Below are 17,782 nucleotides of genomic sequence, written 5' to 3'. Positions count from 1 at the left end.
CGACTGAATCGTCTTCTAGAGGGGCGGAGAAACTTCGGATATGATTCGTGGGTGCTCGAGACTGCCTTCGGGCCCTCGTGACTCTCTAGATTTTTCCGGAGGTACCGTACTGTGTTATATCCGAGGGGAAGAAGGGAAGAAGCTTACAGGAGGCTGCTCGCTGTCACTGTGCCGACCTTCGGGGCGCCGATTCACTGGGCGCACTTTCGTACCCGATGGTCACGAACTTGTGAGACGTGACTCTGAGCTGGGTTACGTGGACTAGATACGACATACCTTCGATGAGTAAACTCTCTGCGGTACTGTCTTTTAAAAGTAGATAATAATCCTGACCGGTCACGGGGCTCTACCAAAGGGGATACGAGGGTCACGGAGGGAGACCCCGAAGCAGGCGGGGAGAGTGTTGAAGTAGATCACTGCTCCCCTCCCTCCCTCCACTCACACGTCTCCCCCACCACTCCTCCTCGTCCACCCTCTCCTACCCCTGCGATCCTCCGTTCATCCCTCCCTTGAGCTCTGTGCTGTTGTCCAACCCCTCGGCTCTTTCCATCCTGTTCTCTAGCGCACATCCCGGCGAAGCCACACACACACACACACACACACACACACACACACAAGAATCCGTTCTCGTCTGTCAAGCATGTCTCGTCATGTCCCATCCCCTTGCTCCTCCTCCTCGCCTCCTGATGCTCTCTCCTCCTCCGCCAAGCCGCCCTCCTCCTCCGCATCCCCCGTCGATGGAACATCCGCATCAAGCCTGCTGCGTCACGACGCGGGTCCCAGCCGCAGGAAGCAGCTCGACGCCCTCCGGCACTGCATCAAGCTTCTCACCGATGCCCACGAGCCAGACGTACTCAGATCCTTGACAAGCTGCGCGTGGGTAGAGCGGCGAGGAGGGAGGAGGCTTGAGGGGTGTAGGGGTGAGCAATAAAAGGCGATGTGCGGCATAGACGCTTGATGATGACGTGAGGCCTCCCACTCTCGCCTTGTTACCTGATGCTCTGATCCTGGTCAGGGTAGTAGGACATGCTTCCTGCCTCTGACCTCGTACCCCTGACCAGGGGGTAGGTAGTAGTAGTCAGGGTAGTAGGACATGCTTGCTGCCTCTGACCTCGTACCCCTGACCAGGGGGTAGGTAGTAGTAGTCAGGGTAGTAGGACATGCTGGCTGTTGCCCTCACACTCTCGCCTTGCTACTTGATGCCATGATCGACATGACTCAGTGAGGACGGTGGATGCCAAAGTGCTTGTGCAGAGCTGAACTTGTTGTGTTGCATCGCTCTGTTTGGCAAGGTTCTTTCGCTTCAATCTGCTTGTTGAGTCTTGGTTCAGCTGCTCAGTCTGCTGACTTGAAACCGGTACGGCAGTCTGGAACTTGAACGTAACTCACTAGTACGGGAATAGTACTGTGACTTGACCTGGGATGTCTCAGGTAAGTTCTGAGTCGCGGGGAAGTACTCTGAACGAATCACAAGGACTATCACTGAGCAGGATCTCTCTTTCCTCATTGATCGCCGTATGTCCAGGCACCGTGCATACCGGTCTTCTTAACCTTAAACATAGTGACGGCTGTTCTGAGTCTTGTTAACGTGGACCGTGACTTACCGGAAGACGGTCAGCCTGTTCGGCCGGCCGCGCCGGCCGCCGGCCCGGCCGGCGGGCCAGGGACGGCCGGCCGGCCCGGATCGAGTCCCCTCAGCAACTCACTCAGGACTCACTACTCTCCGGATTGTCCTCGTACTGATTTTTAACTTAACTTTGAGTAAAGAAAGGTTCAACACCGAAAAGATCCCGCCAAAGAAAAGTTTGTGGGTCGAGCGATGTCCAGAGCAGCGAAGACCACGATGGCGGTGGCAACGGCAGCAACAGCAGCGGCGACGATGATGACGAAGAAAACTTCTCTTTATGTCACTCAGAATCTGCTGGCAGCTCTGTTGAGTGAGGTGAGTCGCAAAGATAAATGAGGAGGAAACATTTTAAAGTCTGATGTATGAAGATCAGATATGTTTCATACGGAACATCTTCTCGGAAAATGCCTTCACACTGAAGAAGTTCGGCGCGACGAATTTTCATGCCTTGATCAAGCACGTGAATGAAGATGTTCGAATTCTGCCAAATGAAGGATCTTGTTTCTGATGATTTGTTCAAGGCGGACAAGATATTATATTGGCTAGAAGAAGGAATTTCATGTACCAATGAACAGAAGAACGAAGGATAATCTCGCTTTCCCAGGTGTCTTCACAGCATTGAAACAAAATCATTTGAAGATGCTTGTCTTCGGCATTTACACTGAAAAGGATCAGAACTGCTTGGGTGAGTTCACTGTACCTTGTTGCCCAGACGTTGAATTGCAACAGTGGAGGCGTGGTATTTCAAGATTGACGCAAACGGGAGCTTGAATATTGAGAGAGGAAACAGTAAAGAAAAGAACCATGTGCAGAATTTCATAGGATATACTCAGAAAGAGGTGAAGCAACTCAGCTCACAGGTACGTGTAGAGGCGAGTTTACAAGCAAGCGCTATTCTGACACAGGCCAGTTTGTGCGCACGGTGGTCTCACTGAATGGGACTCTGAGCGCTCTGCCCGAGGTGCAATCGACTTTCTCATCTGTTTTCGGCACTTATACACATCAAATGAGAATGTGCCGTGACCGTATTTTGTTTTCAAGGAGAGATGCATCACAATGCGACTTTACTTCGACCCCAAGAATGTGGGTTACAAGAAAGTCACATATCTCATGCATCTCAAAAGTTGGCAGCCACCTCCACAAGACTTTGATATCCCCGGATTCCAAGACTCGAAGACTGATGACTGCATCATGTGATATTTGACATGTGAAACTTTTCTTCATACTATCTAGGTACACCTCGCCTCCTGAAAATTACCTGCTTGGAAAATCATCTACGCCATATCATTCCGTCGAATTACGAGTGAAGACAACAGTAGAGGAGCCTGAAGAATTGACGCAGAACACTGAAAATTACATTGACAATGACTTCGATGCTATGTGGGAAGACAGCGACAACGAAGATAATGCTGAGGTGGGATTCATGGACTGTGACTAGCGGCTTGGTGACTTTCTTCAGGAAAACGATGTTCAAGTACCACTCACACAGATGGACTTGAATGAGAACCGCATTCAAAATAACCTCCAAGTTTCCACGCCTGCAAGCACTGACCAGGTCAAGACGCCCGAGTATCGATCTCCAAACTTGTTCAATGGTGAGTGAAAAGGAATCGTTGGTCGCATGAATGCTTACAGTGTCGAGCAAGTCCGCAGTACTCGTCATCGCTCATACGCTGCGTTTGTTCCGCCAGTTGAAGAGCAAGAGGAGCACGACGAGCTCGACGATATCGCTACGAACCTTCAGAATCTCTCAGTCACTCGATTAGAGCCCAAGAGCGGTCCACAGAGTCGACCCAAGAAGCGGAGGTGCAGTAGACCCAAGTTCACTCGCAAGAAATCGACGAAGAAAGGTGCCAAGCCCAAGCCTCTGTTTTGATTTCCACAATGCTTGCTCACAGCATGGACGGTCGTTGCACTAAAGGAGAAACTCAGTCAATTGGCGTGAGGGTGCGAGAGAAGCATCTGAAGATCAGAGCTAAAGAAAAATCTGTAATTCTTACATTTCTATGAACTAGGAAAGAATAAACGTTTACAAGGGACAAGACCAGAACCTGAGGACGTCTTCGACAGGCTCCATCTCCTTTATCAGAACAACCTCGACCCCATCGCCCTCCTGACGCCTGCGGTAACCATAGACAGGAGGCGCTTGCCTGCTGCAATGGCGAGAGAACATGGAGAGCGTGTTGGCTCCGACGTCGTGCACCACGACGAAGTCGCCGACGAGGAGCTGCGGCATCGAGCGGTTTACGGTGATCTTGTCTCCTCCGAAGCACAGCGGGCCCGCCACGTCGTATCGCTTCACCCGGCGAGCGACTTCGCTGCCGGCCTTGACGTTCTCGGCGTGCGGCTGCAGCTCCTTCCCCGAGTGTCTGTGATGCCCTGTGACGCGGAGGGAGAAGTTGGACGGGACGTAGCAGGTGCGTAGGAACAGGTCAGCTCCTGCCTGGATGACGGCGATCTCGTAGTCCGCAGAGATAGTCTTGATGTACTCGATGGAGCATGCAGCCCACGCAGCCTTGGCGCTGACTGACCGCCCGTACTCGGTGATGACGGTGAGGTCGCCGCGGAAGAGGGCGGGAACCTCCTCCTTGAGGGTCTTAGCGTAGACGTCGAAGGTCGGAGAGATCTCCTCCGACTCGAAGTTCACCGGCAGCCCCCCTCCGATGTCCATGCGCCTGATTCGTGTGCTGCCCACCTCCCTGTTGATCTCTTCACACAGCTCGAACAGCTTCTTCGCTCCTTGCGCGTGCTGGGACAGCGTGCAGCCCTGCGACCCGACATGGCAGTGCAGAGCGGAGAGCCAGGAAAACCGGCGGAAGTACTCGAGGATCACCGTCTTGGCGTCTGCGGTGAGTGCGATGCCGAACTTGGAGCTCTCGTCCGAGACCGACAGGGACTTGATTTTCCCCTCTCCCACCAGCGGATTGATCCGCAGCCCGATCACCGACGACGACAGGAACCCCGAGTCCTGTGGCAGCTTGCGCGTGAGATCGCAGGGAGCAGGAAGGAGCATGGGATAGCAAGAGGAGAGGGGGGAAAGACAAGGTAGACGAGTCCTTCACCTCCAGTTTCTTCCGTTCCTCCGCGATGCGATCAAGCTCAAAGAAGTTGTCGGCATTGATCTGGATGTTGTACTCGAGCGCAAACCGAATGTCAGCTCGGGTCTTAGCTGGGGAGTCAAACATAATCTTGTCCGGAGGGCAGCCAGTCCTTCAGCAGGGGTTCAGCATGGCTCAGGAGGAGGAAGAAGCGTCAAACCCACCTCAAGGCCAGCAGCGCCTCGGCGTACGACGCAGCCTCCAGTCCGCAGCCCATCCTCACGGCGAACTTCAAGAAGAAAGGAAGCGGGTTGCTCTTGATCGCTATGCAGTGAGTGAAGTTGCCGGGGAACGCGACCCTGGGGGAAAGGGTGAGGACGGGCAAGGGCCCAGGGGAGGGTCACTTGAGGGCACAGAGAGTCTCCTTCAGAGCATCCATGTCATAGCAGATCGCCACAGGCTGTGCCATGGTCAAGAGAGGGCGGCAAACGTCGTCAAATGTACCTGCACATCGATCCCCAGCGCGTTCTCCTCCACCAACTTCTTGATGACCAGCTCGATATCTGAGTTCTTGTATCCCCGATGCTTCGCCACCTGGTGGGAGACTGATGAGCCAAGAAGGACCTCCTCATCCTGCTCCTCCTGCTCCTCCTGCTCCTCCTGCTCCTCCTCCTCCTCCCCCCTCCTCATGATCATCATCATCGAAGCTTCCACCTCAGACTTGGATTCCAAGACTTCAATCTTCTTTAGTTTCGAGCGCCTTGAATGCGTAATCGTCAACCTCCGCCGATGCAGCTCCGCTAGAATCCATCTGAAACAGATCGCGACTGAAAACCGCGAGCCAGTCAGCTGAAGACACTCTGAACATGCTGAAACAACAACAAACATACCACCGAAAGACGACAATATCCCGAGATAGCTATACTTGTTCATCCTTATCATCTGTTCACAACTTACAGTCAGGCATGTTCCGCTGAGGTCCCTTGTCAAAAGACTTGGATAAAGCTGCATTTTCACTAATTCTTGTCTGATTTCTTGCTGCATACCGCATCCTCCATTTATGATGTCTTCACATCACGTGCTCCTGCTCCTGACAGCCTATCACCTCACTTCATATGTTCTCTCAATAGTCACAGTCCCTGATCTCTGCATCTGTATTCAGGTTTTCTTTCATATAACACGAAAATTCCTCTGCTCCAACAAGGATGCCTGAGAGTGCGAGTTTAACCTGCTATCTCTCATACTTGCTTCACAGAAACGTTTCCGTTCCGATCAAGAATCACTTGTGAAACCTTTCATCTTACGACCTTCTGTAAAAGTTACATACATTCGTTCTATTTCACAAGTTCTTCCCTTCTGTCAGTCAGCTCTGCTTCTGCAAGCAATCATTCCGCTCTTCTCCTTGCATGCCCCACCTCGCTTTCTCTTTCAACCCCCTCTACCCTAAAATTACCTCCCCCTTTCCATCCCACTCCCTGCCTCCCTCCCTGCCTCCCGCTCCTCCCCGTCTTCCTATCATCTTGTCTCCCTGTCTCCCCTCCTGCTCCTGCTCCTCCTCCTGCTCTTGCTCCTGCTGCTCCTGCTACTCCTGCTACTGCTCCTGCTCCCTCTCCATTCCCCTCCTCCTCCTCCCCAACATCATCACATGCCCCATGTTCATGCTCGCTCCCCCAGATATACCACCCTACCCTGCTCCCTTCAGTTGTACCCTACCCATGGGTATGTAAGCGCGTACCCGTACGAAATAAACCCTTTTGATAGATGGTGTAAACCCCTGCCATACTGCTCAACCCCTACCCACCCCACCTCTATACCACCCCACCCCCTTGAAGGTATCTTCCATAAGTTATTACCCCAAAACGGAAAGTAACCGCACATGATTCGGAGGGGTACATGAGAAGGGGTGAGGAGGGGTAGGGGTAGTAGTGGTGCTTGCAAGCCTTGAACTACGATAATCCGAGGAAGGAGCGAGAGAGAGAGAGGGGAGGGGGAGGGGAGGGGGAGGGGGAGGGGAGGGGGAGGGGGAGGGGGAGGGGGAGGGGGAGAGTGAGGATGAAGCAGAAGAGGACATGGATGTGGACAGCAACGGAAAGCATGAAGAGCAAGGAAGGGGAAGAAAGGGAGCAGCATGGGAACGCGAAGTTGGGCGAGGTTCATGAGGGCGTCGATGGGAGGAGGATGGTTAAAGATGTTAAAATTTGGGGAAGAAAGAGGGGAGAGGTATCAAGAGATCAAAATGATTCAGATAGGATGAGTCTAGATAAGTTCAGTGGAATATCAGCATGAGAGTGGATTGATATCAATCTCTACTTCCCTATTTGCTGTAAGTCTTGCTGTAGCAAAACACAACGAGAGACACGAGGGCATAGAGCTCACAGCGTGTTGTGTGCTGGTCGAGTTCAAAGCAGGTGAAAGACAGCGGGGCCCAATTGAGTTCTCATTTCATCGTAGCTTTGATTACGTACAGCTAGGGTGAGCAGGAGCAGGTGAAGATCACAAGGAAGAGGAGCCTGTCAGGAAGCGAGTTGGAGCAGCGGCGGCAGCACCAGCATCAAATCTTACCGAAGATTGACGCCGCACACTCATTGAAGATCGCGTAAGGGAGAGAGGCTATAAGGTATCGGAGACCAGCAATGTGGGATAGTCGAGTGTTTGCGCGTGCTGTCCCGAAGTAAACTCTGTCAAGAGCACCTTCATGACCTCTGAACCTCGATTGTCTTGAAGGGACAAGGCTCGCATGAGGGGGCAGGGGGACAAAAGCAAGACTGGGAGAACAAGTAAGAGCATGTGGACGAGAAGGAGAAGTCGACCAGTGGCCCAAGGAGTCTCCGGTGGTGATGGAGGAGGAGGAGTGTGTTCATGTTTTTACCCTCTTCATTTTGTTACCATTTTGCTCTCATATTTTGCTTTGTTCATAGTCTTGTGTAAGGTCTTAATGTTTCAGTGTGTATTCTGTCAATCTCTCAAAACAATCCTTACGATTTTGATGAATCTCTCGAATAATTTCCTCACTGATATGGTGTGAGAAATTTTTTCACAACGACGACGACGATGACGGGGAGGAGAAGCAGGAGGAGGCAGGAGGCAGGAGGCAGGAGGAACGGGTGCAGGAGGAGGAGACGGATGTAGGATAATGTGTAGGAAGAGGCAGTAGTAGAAGGAGGAGGTAGGAGGAGGCGGGGGCAGAAGAGGGAGAAGCAGCAGGCAGGCAGGCAGGCAGGCAGGCAGCAACAGCAGCAACAGCAAGCACCAGCACCAGGAGGAGCAGGAGCAGGAGCAGGAGCAGGAGCAGGAGCAGGAGCAGGAGCAGGAGCAGGAGCAGGAGGAGCAGGAGGAGCAGGAGGAGCAGGAGGAGCAGGAGCAGGAGCAGGAGCAGGAGCAGGAGCAGGAGCAGGAGAAGAGTTGTTTGTCGGAGTTCGTCTTGGTTTGAGATTCGTCAAGTTGCTACCGTCATAGGCCAACCGCCTTACCACCCCCAACACCTTCAAATTGATACCCCACCCTCAATTTATCGAGCTAAAAGCCCATAAAGTAGGGGTGATAGGTGGTAATGGAATAACCCCACCTCCTAGTTTTAACGAGGACCACCACCACCCTTTCTGTCCGACTGATCGCTACCCAACTTCGATGTCGAAGCAGGCAGCAGCCACGGGAAGGGAAGGGGAGGAGGAGGAGGCTGCGGGGAAGAAGAAGGGAGCTCGCAAGGGGCGGAAGCAGGTCGTGATTGATGAAGATCAGATGAAACAGGAGCTCCAAGGCGTCGACATCCTGAAGCTCGGAAAGGCAGAGGTTGAACAGATAAGCAGGGAGAGAGGGAGGGAGGGAGGGGAGGGAGGGAGGGAGCGAGCGAGCGGGGGAGAGAGTGAGGAGGAAGAGGCGAAGGGAGAAGTACTGACTGGGCTCAAAGGTAAAGAAGTTGGAGGAAGAAGGAGATCACCATGATCACCATGCTGACCATGACGAACATCAGCAGCCGTCAGGTCGATAGCATCGTTGCCTCCCCTCCTTGTAGCCATGTGACCTCAACCCTCAGGCGGATTGATTGTCAGCATGCTCTCTTTCTTCCTTCGGCGCGAACCGGAGGCAGCATTGCCATGGCAGATATCAAGGAGAGAGGAGATCGAATCCTTGATTGCTTCGTGAGTTGGTTTGGAATGCTGAGCATCAACCGACTAGGTTTGCAGCAAGTCGTCATGGTTGATCAAGGCGTTTGGACAGAAGTACTGGTACAGCAAGAACACCAACACCAAGATCCAGTACTGGGGCGAAACTACCATCGATGGCCAGAGAGTGAACAGGGGCATCTGCGCATGGCCAGACCCGCCGCTAGGAGGAGGAGAGAGCTACTACGGGCTGTGGTGAGTGACAGGAGCTGCTGCTGTGGGCGCGAGTGAGCTGAGGGTATCAGGATGCATGACCTGCCCGACAACTACGGGGTTTTCTGTTGGTTCGATGGGGACTGCTACCTGGGGCAGTGGCACCACGGCAAGATGGAGGGGTACGGGGTGTACGTGTACGGGAAGAAGAGTCCCTACGCGTCTCATCGGTAGGCCATGGCAGGAGAGCTGCGAGGTGAGAGGCATGCAGGTACGAGGGCTCCTACCATGCCGGGAGGCGGCAGGGGACGGGGATCTACATGTACAACTCCAAGGAGAAAGGAGTGTACATCGGAGAATGGCTGCGGGGACAGATGAACGGGTGAGGAGGGGGGAGAGGAGGAGGAGGAGGGAGGAGGAGGAGGGAGGAGGAGGAGGAGGAAGGGGCTGACTAGGAGGCAGGCTGGGGATCTTGCTCTACGTGGACGACGAGTACTACATCGGTGGATGGTTCAAAGACCAGAAGCACGGGCTGGGGGTGAGGAGGAGGAGCCGGTTCAAACCCGCCTCATCCTCCTGCAGGTTTACCAGTGGGGTCAGTCCCATGGCGCGGCGGCAGGAGACAAGTATGAGGGGTACTTCAAGCTCGGGAAGGCGCATGGGAACGGGAAGACCACTTATCAGGACGGGGGTGGCATATGGTGAGGAGGGAGGAAGAGGGAGGAGGAGGAGAGGAGGTGGAGGAGGAGGAGGAGGAGGAGGAGGAGGAGGAGGAGGAGGAGGAGGAGGAGGAGTGAGAGAATGGCGAGGGGAAGTACGTGGACGGGAAGATGCGACGGGCGTGGGGATGATGAAGACGTCAGGAGGGATCACCTACATCGGTCGCTGCCTCCCTCTCCTGTTCCCTCTCCTCCTCCCTACTCTTCTCCTCTCCTCTTCCTCTTCTCCTCCTTTCCTCCCCTCCCCTCCCCCTTCTCCCCCTGCAGTCTGTGACTGGGAGGTCAGGGAGCTGGAAGGAGGACGAGCTACACGGGGAGATCGTGGCCCATCAGAAGTGACGCAGCTGGGGAGGTGAACGGGTCTGACGAGTTTGACAGCCTTGGGGACGGGGCGCGGGAGGTTCAGATCTACAACATGGGGGAGTACAAAGGTGAAGAGGCGGCGAGGCGTGCTGGGGTGATGCTGGGCAGGTTCGAGGGAGTACGACTTGTCGAAGGACTGGTCAGAGCTGGAGGCAGCGGGGGAGATCTCAGCTCGAGAAGGCGGCAACGCAGGTGGAAGGGAGGAGGGGAGTGAGGGAGTGGAGGACAGGACAGGACAGGACAGGACAGGACAGGACAGAGAGAGGAGAGGAGAAAGGGGAGGGGAAGGGAAGGGAGGGGAGGAGAGGGGAGGAGAAGCTGAGGCAGGTGCAGCTCGGATGGCACGAGAGAACATCGGACGGGTGACAGAGATCGGGAGGCGAGCTAAGATCTCCCAACGGCTCGCCCAGCATCATGCGAGGGAGGCCAAGTGAGAGCCGGCGGGTCCCGAGGCGTCGCTGACGTCATGCAGATTCTTCGCCAAGGCCTCCATAAGGTATCGCAAGTTCCGAGAAGCCTGGATGGGGTTGAAGAAGTACATCGTGATAGACGAGGACTAGCCGCTTGTTGACAACATAACAAGAGAAAACAAGAGAACAACCATCCTCTTGCTGCTGCTGCTGCTGCTGCTGCTGCTGCTGCTGCTGCTGCTGCTGCTGCTGCTGCTGCTGCTGCTGCTGATGATGATGATGATGATGATGATGATGATGATGATGCCCCTCTGGCCTCGCTTTTCATGACGAGAGCCAAAGTTCGCTTGGCGGAGTTGTCATGCCGTACGCGCTCCGCCCCCAGCACACGCCCACGAAGTTGGAGTCGACGGCACAGACGTGGAAGAGACCGGAAGTAATTCCCCGCCAGACGCGCGCGTCCTGCGAGCGAAGGGTCAGGGTGACGGGGAGCAGCCTTAGCTTCCTCTGTGCTACCTGCGGATGGTCGAGGACCTTGTCTTGGTTCGTTCCCCAGCACCTCAGGCCTCCCTGTGCTGTCAGCCCGCACGAGTGGAACCTGCCGACTACGATCTTGCTCCATGACGTCACGTCAGCTGGGAGGTAGGTGGCGCCGTAGACAGCAGAACCCCAGCAGAAGCCTCTGCCGTCGACGAGGACCCCGCAGGTGTGGTAGTGACCTGCTGAGATCTGCCGCCAGCGCTGGCCGGGGAGGGGAGGGACGGAAGTCTGACCGTGAGTGTTATCTCCCCAGCACAGAGCCACTCCGTCCAAGGTCAGGCCGCAGCTGTGGTACTGCCCAGCTGACGCCTGGCTCCAGTTGTGCTGCAGCGGGGCGACGGTCTGGTTGAACTCGTTGTTGCCCCAGCAGACGATCCGATCGTCAGCTACGCCGCACGCGTGATGGTAGCCGGAGGAACAGGAGACAGACGTCCAGTTCCTGATCGCCGTGGCGTTGAAGGTAGGATGCTCCTCCCGGTGGATCTTTGGTACGACCGTTTGCCCGTCATAGTCCTGCCCCCAGCAGAGCAGCTCCTTGCCCTCAGTGATGCCGCACGTGAAGAAGCTGCCGGCTGAGACCTGACGGAAACCTCCCGAGACCTGAGGGACCTGCGTTTGGCTGAAGGAGGAGGAGAAGGAGGAGGAGGAGGAGAAGGAGGAGGAGGAGGGGGGGGGGGGTGGAAGAGGATGTCAGAGGAAACGAGTCATGGAGGTAAAGGTAGTCACCTGAACGCGTCATACCCCCAGCACAGAGCTGTAAAGTCGGACCTCCGGATCCCGCAGGTGTGGAACCCTCCTGCCGACAGCCCTTCCACGATGACGCAGTCGCTGATGGTCACGGAACCGGTCACGAAACTCGTCAGACCCGCCGGACAAGCTTTGCAGGCCGTTGCTCGCACGGAGTCCTGGTACTTCCCAGCTGAACACCTGGCGCAGTCAGTACCGTTGGCGACGAGGTCGAGCCCGTTGTCGGGGCTGTAGGAGCCTGGCAGGCAGAAGGAGAAGCACTTGGACACGTTGGTCTTGCCCGGCTCGAGAGTCCCGGTCGAGGGCCCGCAGGCGACGCAGGGGCACGGAGGCTTGCAGCGAGCAGAAGAGCAGTCGCAGGTCTCCGCGTAGTCCACAGGACAGCCCGAGCAAGGGGCGAAGCCGTCGAGGCTTCCCCTTCCAGGGCCGCAAGGTTCGCGATAGAACAAGGAGACGTTGACCATGTCGCTTGCGATGGTGTTGTTGTAGGAGGCGATCATGGTGAAGGAGGCGTTCCAAGCGACTGTCAGAGGACCTCGGTAAAGCAGCCAGGACGAGAAGAGCGACATGGTCTGGTTGGTCACCACATACTGGGGCCAGCCAGATGAAGAGTTCTCAGCTCTGTAGTAGATCCTGGGAGTTCCTGAGGTGACCATGGTGAGCGTGATGGTCGGCAGGTAGTTGCTGCGGTCCGACATGGGCTGAGGAGGATACGCGTAGGCTGCCGTCACCTCCGTCACCTTGGGCGAGATGCCAACGGTGGCGAGGAGGCGAGGGCGACGAAGTTTGACGTAAATCATCTGCTGAGAGACGTTGGAGAAGCGATCGGCCGCTACCCAGGCCATCCATGTCAAGTTGACCGTCTGGTTGAAGACTATGCTCTGACCGGGCAGAGCCGTCAAGCCAGTGGTCGGGTGCCGCCCGTCGATAGCGAAGTAGATGCGGCTGAGGGAGGTGGGAACGGAGAAGTAGATGGCAAAGTTGGTGTAGTAGGCGTTGGCCAGGTTGTCCACCATGCCGTCCAGGGCGGTTACAAACAGTTTCGGGCTGGAGACGTCGAAGGCGAAGGTCTGAGAGACGAGCTCGCTGTCCAGCAGGCCGTCGCGTCGCGCGTAGGAGGTCACGTGATACTGCATCCCAGGGTTCGTCAGGGTCAGCGTCCCTGCGTACTGCGAGGCTCCAAGCGGCCACTCGTTAGGGAAGCAGACCCTGACCTCAACCTGGGGCTCGAGGCATACCCCCCCTCCGAAGCAAGTCCTTATGTCCGTCAAACCTCCACAAGCGTATCCGGGTCGAAGGCCGCCCTCGCAGACGCCGTTGCAGAGGGGATAGCAGGAATCTTGCTTGGTCTGGATGACGTTGCCGAGCGACACGTTCTTGACGCCTGGGAAGTCAGCGGCCGTGCAGATTGTGTACCAGATGTCAGCCCCGAAGGTGTCGGTGGAAATGCTGACGGTAATGGAGACTCCCGTCACTTGACTCGTCTGTACCACCGCAGGGGCTCGTGCGCGCAGGGGAAACTCAAAGGACGTCAAGTTGCTGTCCATCAACTTGCTCTTGGTCGCGTAGGCCGAGACAACTGACGCCGAGCTGACGGCGAACGGGAACTGATACACCTGCCAGGCCGACGTGTCCGCAGTCAGCAAGGACGTGACCTTGTAGAAGATCGTGGCGTCTGCTGTCCGGGAAGAGATGGTGAGGAGGAGAGGAGCGTCTATGGAACTGCCAAGTGACGATCGTGACGGCAGGACTTGAGGGCTGTCGACTTGGAGAGGAACGAAGAGGATCGTCTCGGCTATCTTGTGCCCTCGTTGATAGGAGGCTACCCTCAAGGTCAGGGTCTCGTTGACCCAGAAGCTGCTGAGGTACTGCTTTCCGTTGACCACCAGACTGCTGGCGGTCTCGTACATGGGGGCAGAACCGTCGAGAGTGTAGAAGAGGAGCGCATCGCCGGAGGTCGGGCCGAGGAGGACCTGAACTTGTGACAGATACACCTCCTCTGTGCCGTTGATCGTCTTGTCTCCCACTAGGACGATCGTGGGGGCCGGCGAGCTCTTGGCTGAGGGGTCCAGGCACCGAAAGTCTCCCAGCTGTCCGGCAAAAGTTCCACAGCCGCCCTGGTCCCCAAGGTGGCAGACGGTCTCGTAGCCGTATCCGCACGAGCAGGTTGACAGGCAGCAGTCGCCCCCGTCCCACATGCATGCTTGCTTGTTGTTCAGGGGATCGCAGTAGCCGTCTTTGTACCACTCCGACCTGCAGTCCTGCTTGACCAGGTAGGAGTTCTCGAGATGCTCCCATGTTCCTCCTGCGCTCATCGTCCACTCCGAGCAGTTCTCAGTGATGAGAGGGGGAGGGCAGGGAGGGTTCGAACATTCCATCAGCCTGCTTCTCACCGGAGGACAAGCGTCGCAGTACGAGCCAAGCGCTCCTGTCTCCGGCATGCACCTTCCACCTGAACCCGGGCAGGAGGCTGGAACGCACTGGAAACCATCTTCTACCGTACAGATGGAGCTGCAACCATCACCGTTGAGCTGATTGCCGTCGTCGCAGGTCTCCTTGCCCATCACGATCGCATCTCCACAGGCGGTCGAGCAGAGACCCACCTGGTTGCAGTAGTAACCGAACTCAGTTTGACATGTTCGGTTGCAACCGTCTCCACTCCTCACGTTCCCGTCATCGCACGTCTCTGACCCCACGATGTGCATGTCCCCGCAGATGTTGGTGCAGTAGCTCGTGTTGCTCTCGCTGCAATTCTCCATCGTTCCACAGAGCCATCCGTCCTCTACCGAGCACGTCGAGCTGCAACCGTCCCCGTTCCTCCTGTTTCCATCATCGCACTCTTCCAGGTACACCAGGACTCCATCCCCGCACGTCGGCGAGCAGGGGCCGAGGCTTCGGTTCTGCTGGTCGTAGCTGCACGTGTATCCTCCCTCCAGTTTACACTGATCGGTGCACCCGTCTCCGATTGCCATGCTCCACGAGCCGTCATCGCACTCCTCCCACGGCCAGATCTTGACGCCGTCGCCACAGACTGGTCGACAAGAGTCAAGGCCGTTGCCGGCGGGGCTGCAGAACCAACCCTCCTCCACCAGACAGGTGCTCGAGCACCCGTCGCCGTTCCTCCTGTTGTGGTCGTCGCAGCCTTCGTCCGGAGTTCGATATCCGTCGCCGCAGGCAGTGGTGCAGAGGTCAGCAGAGTAAGAGGGGAAGGAGACGCGAGTCAAAGTGACGTTCAAGGAGAAGCTTGTCATGTTGACCGCGACTTGCATCCTCTTGCTCCTCATGGCCTCGCAGTAAGCGGCAGAGCTGCCGTTGCTGGGCATGCACAGGCTGCTCGTGCACAGGTGAGAAGCGTTCAAGCACACGACTGTGCCGTTCCTGGCGTCGTTCATGTCTGCCCCAGGCAGGCAGTCAGGCGTCTCGTCATCAAGTCGCATGCAGCAGCTTCCTCCCCCTATCACGTCCCTCAGGCACGTCTTGGCATCGATGACTTGAGTCGCCTTGACACCCGCAGCTCCGATGGAGCAGTAGAAGCCTCGCTCAACCTCGCATCGCTGGTTGCAACCGTCGCCGTTGACCAGGTTCCCATCGTCACAGATCTCGTTGAGGGTCCGGATGCCGTCACCGCACATGGGGCTGCACTGCGACTGGTTGTGATGCGAAGGGTCTGAACGACAGGAGAACCCCAGCTCTTGCTCTACTGTACATTCTGAGCTGCAGCCATCATAACTTTGCGCGTTCCCGTCGTCGCAAGAGATCAGCTTGCCGGAGTCATCGAACACTCGAGTGAGGATGTATCCATCGCCGCAGATCTCCTTGCACACACTCCTGCCTTCCTCTAGTTGCGAGCAGCCGAACCCAGCTTCTACCTGGCACGTGGCAGAGCACCCGTCTCCTCCTACTAGGTTCCCATCATCGCAAGTCTCCGGGGCCACCACGTGCCCGTCGCCACAGACGGGCCTGCACACTGAAACTGGGTGTGCCGGGTCGATGTCAGAGCAGAAGTAGTGAGTCTCGATGGTGCAGGAAGCGCTGCATCCGTCCCCGCTGACTGTGTTGTTGTCGTCACACTCTTCCGCCCCAACAACCAGACCGTCTCCACAGACGGGGTCGGGGCTGCAGACTTGCCTCTTGACGTAGTTGTCAACCTCGAACTGCTGGTACGAGCACTTGAGAACTTCGGGAGTCTGCGGGAAGAGGACGAGACATTGAGCCTTCAGCTCCCAGCCCGGGAGGAGCGAGCAGGACGACGAGCAGCCCTCGAAGGATGTCTCGCACTCCTCGTGCGGTACCACGAGACCGTCACCGCAAGCTGGACGACAGCTGGGATTGTACACGTCACCGTCGTACTCAGAGCACAGGAAGCCTCTCATCGCCAGCCCCTCGCAGCATCCTGACGCGTTTGACAAGTTCCCAAGGTCGCAGTTCTCTCCCAGCACAACCAGCCCGTCGTTCCACGTCGGAACCACCTGCTGGTGGTCGTCGAGATGGAACCCGCACTCTATCAGGCACAGGGAGTCACATCCGTCTCCACTGATCGTGTTCCCGTCATCGCACTCCTCTCCCACTGATAGCACTCCGTCCCCGCAGACGTAGGTGGGGAAGAGACTTACTCCTGCGTCTGTCCGGCGAGAGGAGGAGCAGGAGGTGTAGAAATCGTCGACGTTGGCCGTGCAGGTGATGCAGAGCTGTTCCTCAGAGCAGAGCCCGCTCTCTGTAAGGTCTTCGATGCACATGCTCTGGTTGTTGCAGGCTCGGAAGCAGACCTCGTGCGTCTGCCCGTCGCTGTCGATGACCCACGAAACGTCTCGCTGCGCAACGTTCCTCCGCGTTTGCTCCAGCCCCGTGATCAGCTGCTGCACTTCGTAGCGCACGGGGGTAACGAGGAGCTTCTGCTCGCTGCTGGAGGGGATGAAGGTAATGTCAACCTGGTTCGATCCGTCGTTGCCCGCAGCAGCCACAGTGAAGATGACGGGGGAGGTAGCAAGGACCAGAGGCAGCTCCCAGCCATCCATCGGGGAAGGAGAGACGAAACGAGGCCTGTCGCACACGGCGAACTCTAGAGCTCGTCTGCAGCTAGTCAAAGTCACGTTGCTGTCTCGGACTGCAGTAAAGTAGAAGCGGAAGTTGGGCGCCCAGGCGACCGGCGACCACACGAACTGTCGGAAGACGCGGAGAGGGTCGAAGGTTGGCTTTGGGGTGTACCTCTGAAGCCGTTGGTCCCACTCCCTTCTCCTGTGCTGGCAGTTGAAGAAGCGGCGATCCTCCGTCAGGTAGGACGCGGGCGGGAGCTCGGAGTGCTCTACCTCGATCCTCAGCGAGTAGCTCGGGATGGGGACGAAGTTGAGGTCGGCGAGACTAGCCTGGAAGGAGAAGTTGAAGGTGCTGTCTGCTCGGATGAAGAGAGTCTGTAGCGCCCCTCCCGGTTCGTAGCAGGAGACGCCAGTGGGGCGGTCGATGGTCGGGATCTGAGACTCGATGCTGGGAAAGACGTCGAACGATCTGGTCGAGACGTTGACCGAGCCGACAAGGAAGAGGAACTTCAGCCTTCGCACTGTGCTGTTGATCGCCACGTCGAGCAGGTTCACTACCCCGTCAGCGTTACTCTCGAGCACGATGTCGTTCTTGCAGGTGCCCCCCTGCTGGGAGAGACAAGGCGGAGTGAGGCTCTCCTGCTCGGCTGGGACCACCTTGACGGTGACCTGCTTCTGGATGGCATTGCAGATAGTCAGGATGCAGGAGAGGACCTTGACCGAGGGAGGCCTTGTCATCACCGCCCCGACATCCGTATCCCCCGGCTGATGGAGGACGACGAGCTGCAGCCGGGCACGAGGAGCCCCCGTGATGGTGCTGACGTTGTAGTCGGCGACGACGAAGCAGGGGCTGCAGGGGTCAGAGCGGACGGAGGAAAGGCAGGGGCAGAGGGTCTGGCAGCCATCGGAGGGAGAGAAGAAGCAGAAGGGAGAGGAGTCGCATGCTTCCGCCGTTGACATGCCGTCTCTCTTGCAGTAGGTTGCGTCGC

The 17,782-nt window shown here is 56.8% G+C and overlaps 4 protein-coding genes across 4 annotated transcripts; 2 read left to right on the top strand and 2 right to left on the bottom strand.

Annotated features, from left to right (window-relative positions):
• Positions 1 to 1,819: 1,819 nt before the first annotated feature.
• HOP1 (HOP1 meiosis-specific synaptonemal complex axial element HORMA domain-containing protein) lies at positions 1,820 to 3,503 on the top strand (the record flags this gene model as incomplete). Its single annotated transcript, XM_005820080.1, has 9 exons — positions 1,820 to 1,942; positions 2,001 to 2,087; positions 2,149 to 2,188; positions 2,232 to 2,312; positions 2,357 to 2,487; positions 2,669 to 2,820; positions 2,861 to 3,041; positions 3,087 to 3,222; positions 3,319 to 3,503. The coding sequence occupies 9 exons, from the start codon at positions 1,820 to 1,822 to the stop codon at positions 3,501 to 3,503; spliced, it is 1,116 nt and encodes a 371-aa protein (XP_005820137.1).
• Positions 3,504 to 3,656: 153 nt separating this feature from the next.
• Positions 3,657 to 5,134, bottom strand: GUITHDRAFT_158931 (hypothetical protein; the record flags this gene model as incomplete). The annotated part of the gene is made up of 4 exons (XM_005820079.1): positions 3,657 to 4,604; positions 4,690 to 4,837; positions 4,890 to 5,024; positions 5,070 to 5,134. 4 exons carry the CDS (start codon positions 5,132 to 5,134, stop codon positions 3,657 to 3,659), a joined length of 1,296 nt encoding a protein of 431 aa, XP_005820136.1.
• A 3,158-nt stretch (positions 5,135 to 8,292) lies between these two features.
• Positions 8,293 to 10,623, top strand: GUITHDRAFT_120674 (hypothetical protein; the record flags this gene model as incomplete). The annotated part of the gene is made up of 12 exons (XM_005820078.1): positions 8,293 to 8,454; positions 8,573 to 8,645; positions 8,699 to 8,804; positions 8,850 to 9,023; positions 9,074 to 9,211; positions 9,253 to 9,363; positions 9,444 to 9,519; positions 9,564 to 9,682; positions 10,079 to 10,131; positions 10,172 to 10,255; positions 10,397 to 10,493; positions 10,536 to 10,623. 12 exons carry the CDS (start codon positions 8,293 to 8,295, stop codon positions 10,621 to 10,623), a joined length of 1,281 nt encoding a protein of 426 aa, XP_005820135.1.
• Positions 10,624 to 10,797: 174 nt separating this feature from the next.
• Positions 10,798 to 11,601, bottom strand: GUITHDRAFT_81703 (hypothetical protein; the record flags this gene model as incomplete). Its single annotated transcript, XM_005820077.1, has 1 exon — positions 10,798 to 11,601. A coding segment is annotated over one exon (804 nt), but the record flags the coding sequence as incomplete, so codon positions are not given.
• Between the last annotated feature and the right edge of the window lie 6,181 nt (positions 11,602 to 17,782).

The sequence above is a fragment of the Guillardia theta genome (genome assembly GCF_000315625.1).
Source record: "Guillardia theta CCMP2712 unplaced genomic scaffold GUITHscaffold_192, whole genome shotgun sequence".
Taxonomy (NCBI): domain Eukaryota; class Cryptophyceae; order Pyrenomonadales; family Geminigeraceae; genus Guillardia; species Guillardia theta.
The sequence above is the reverse complement of the archived record's forward strand: the minus strand, read 5'-3'. Positions and strand labels throughout refer to the sequence as shown.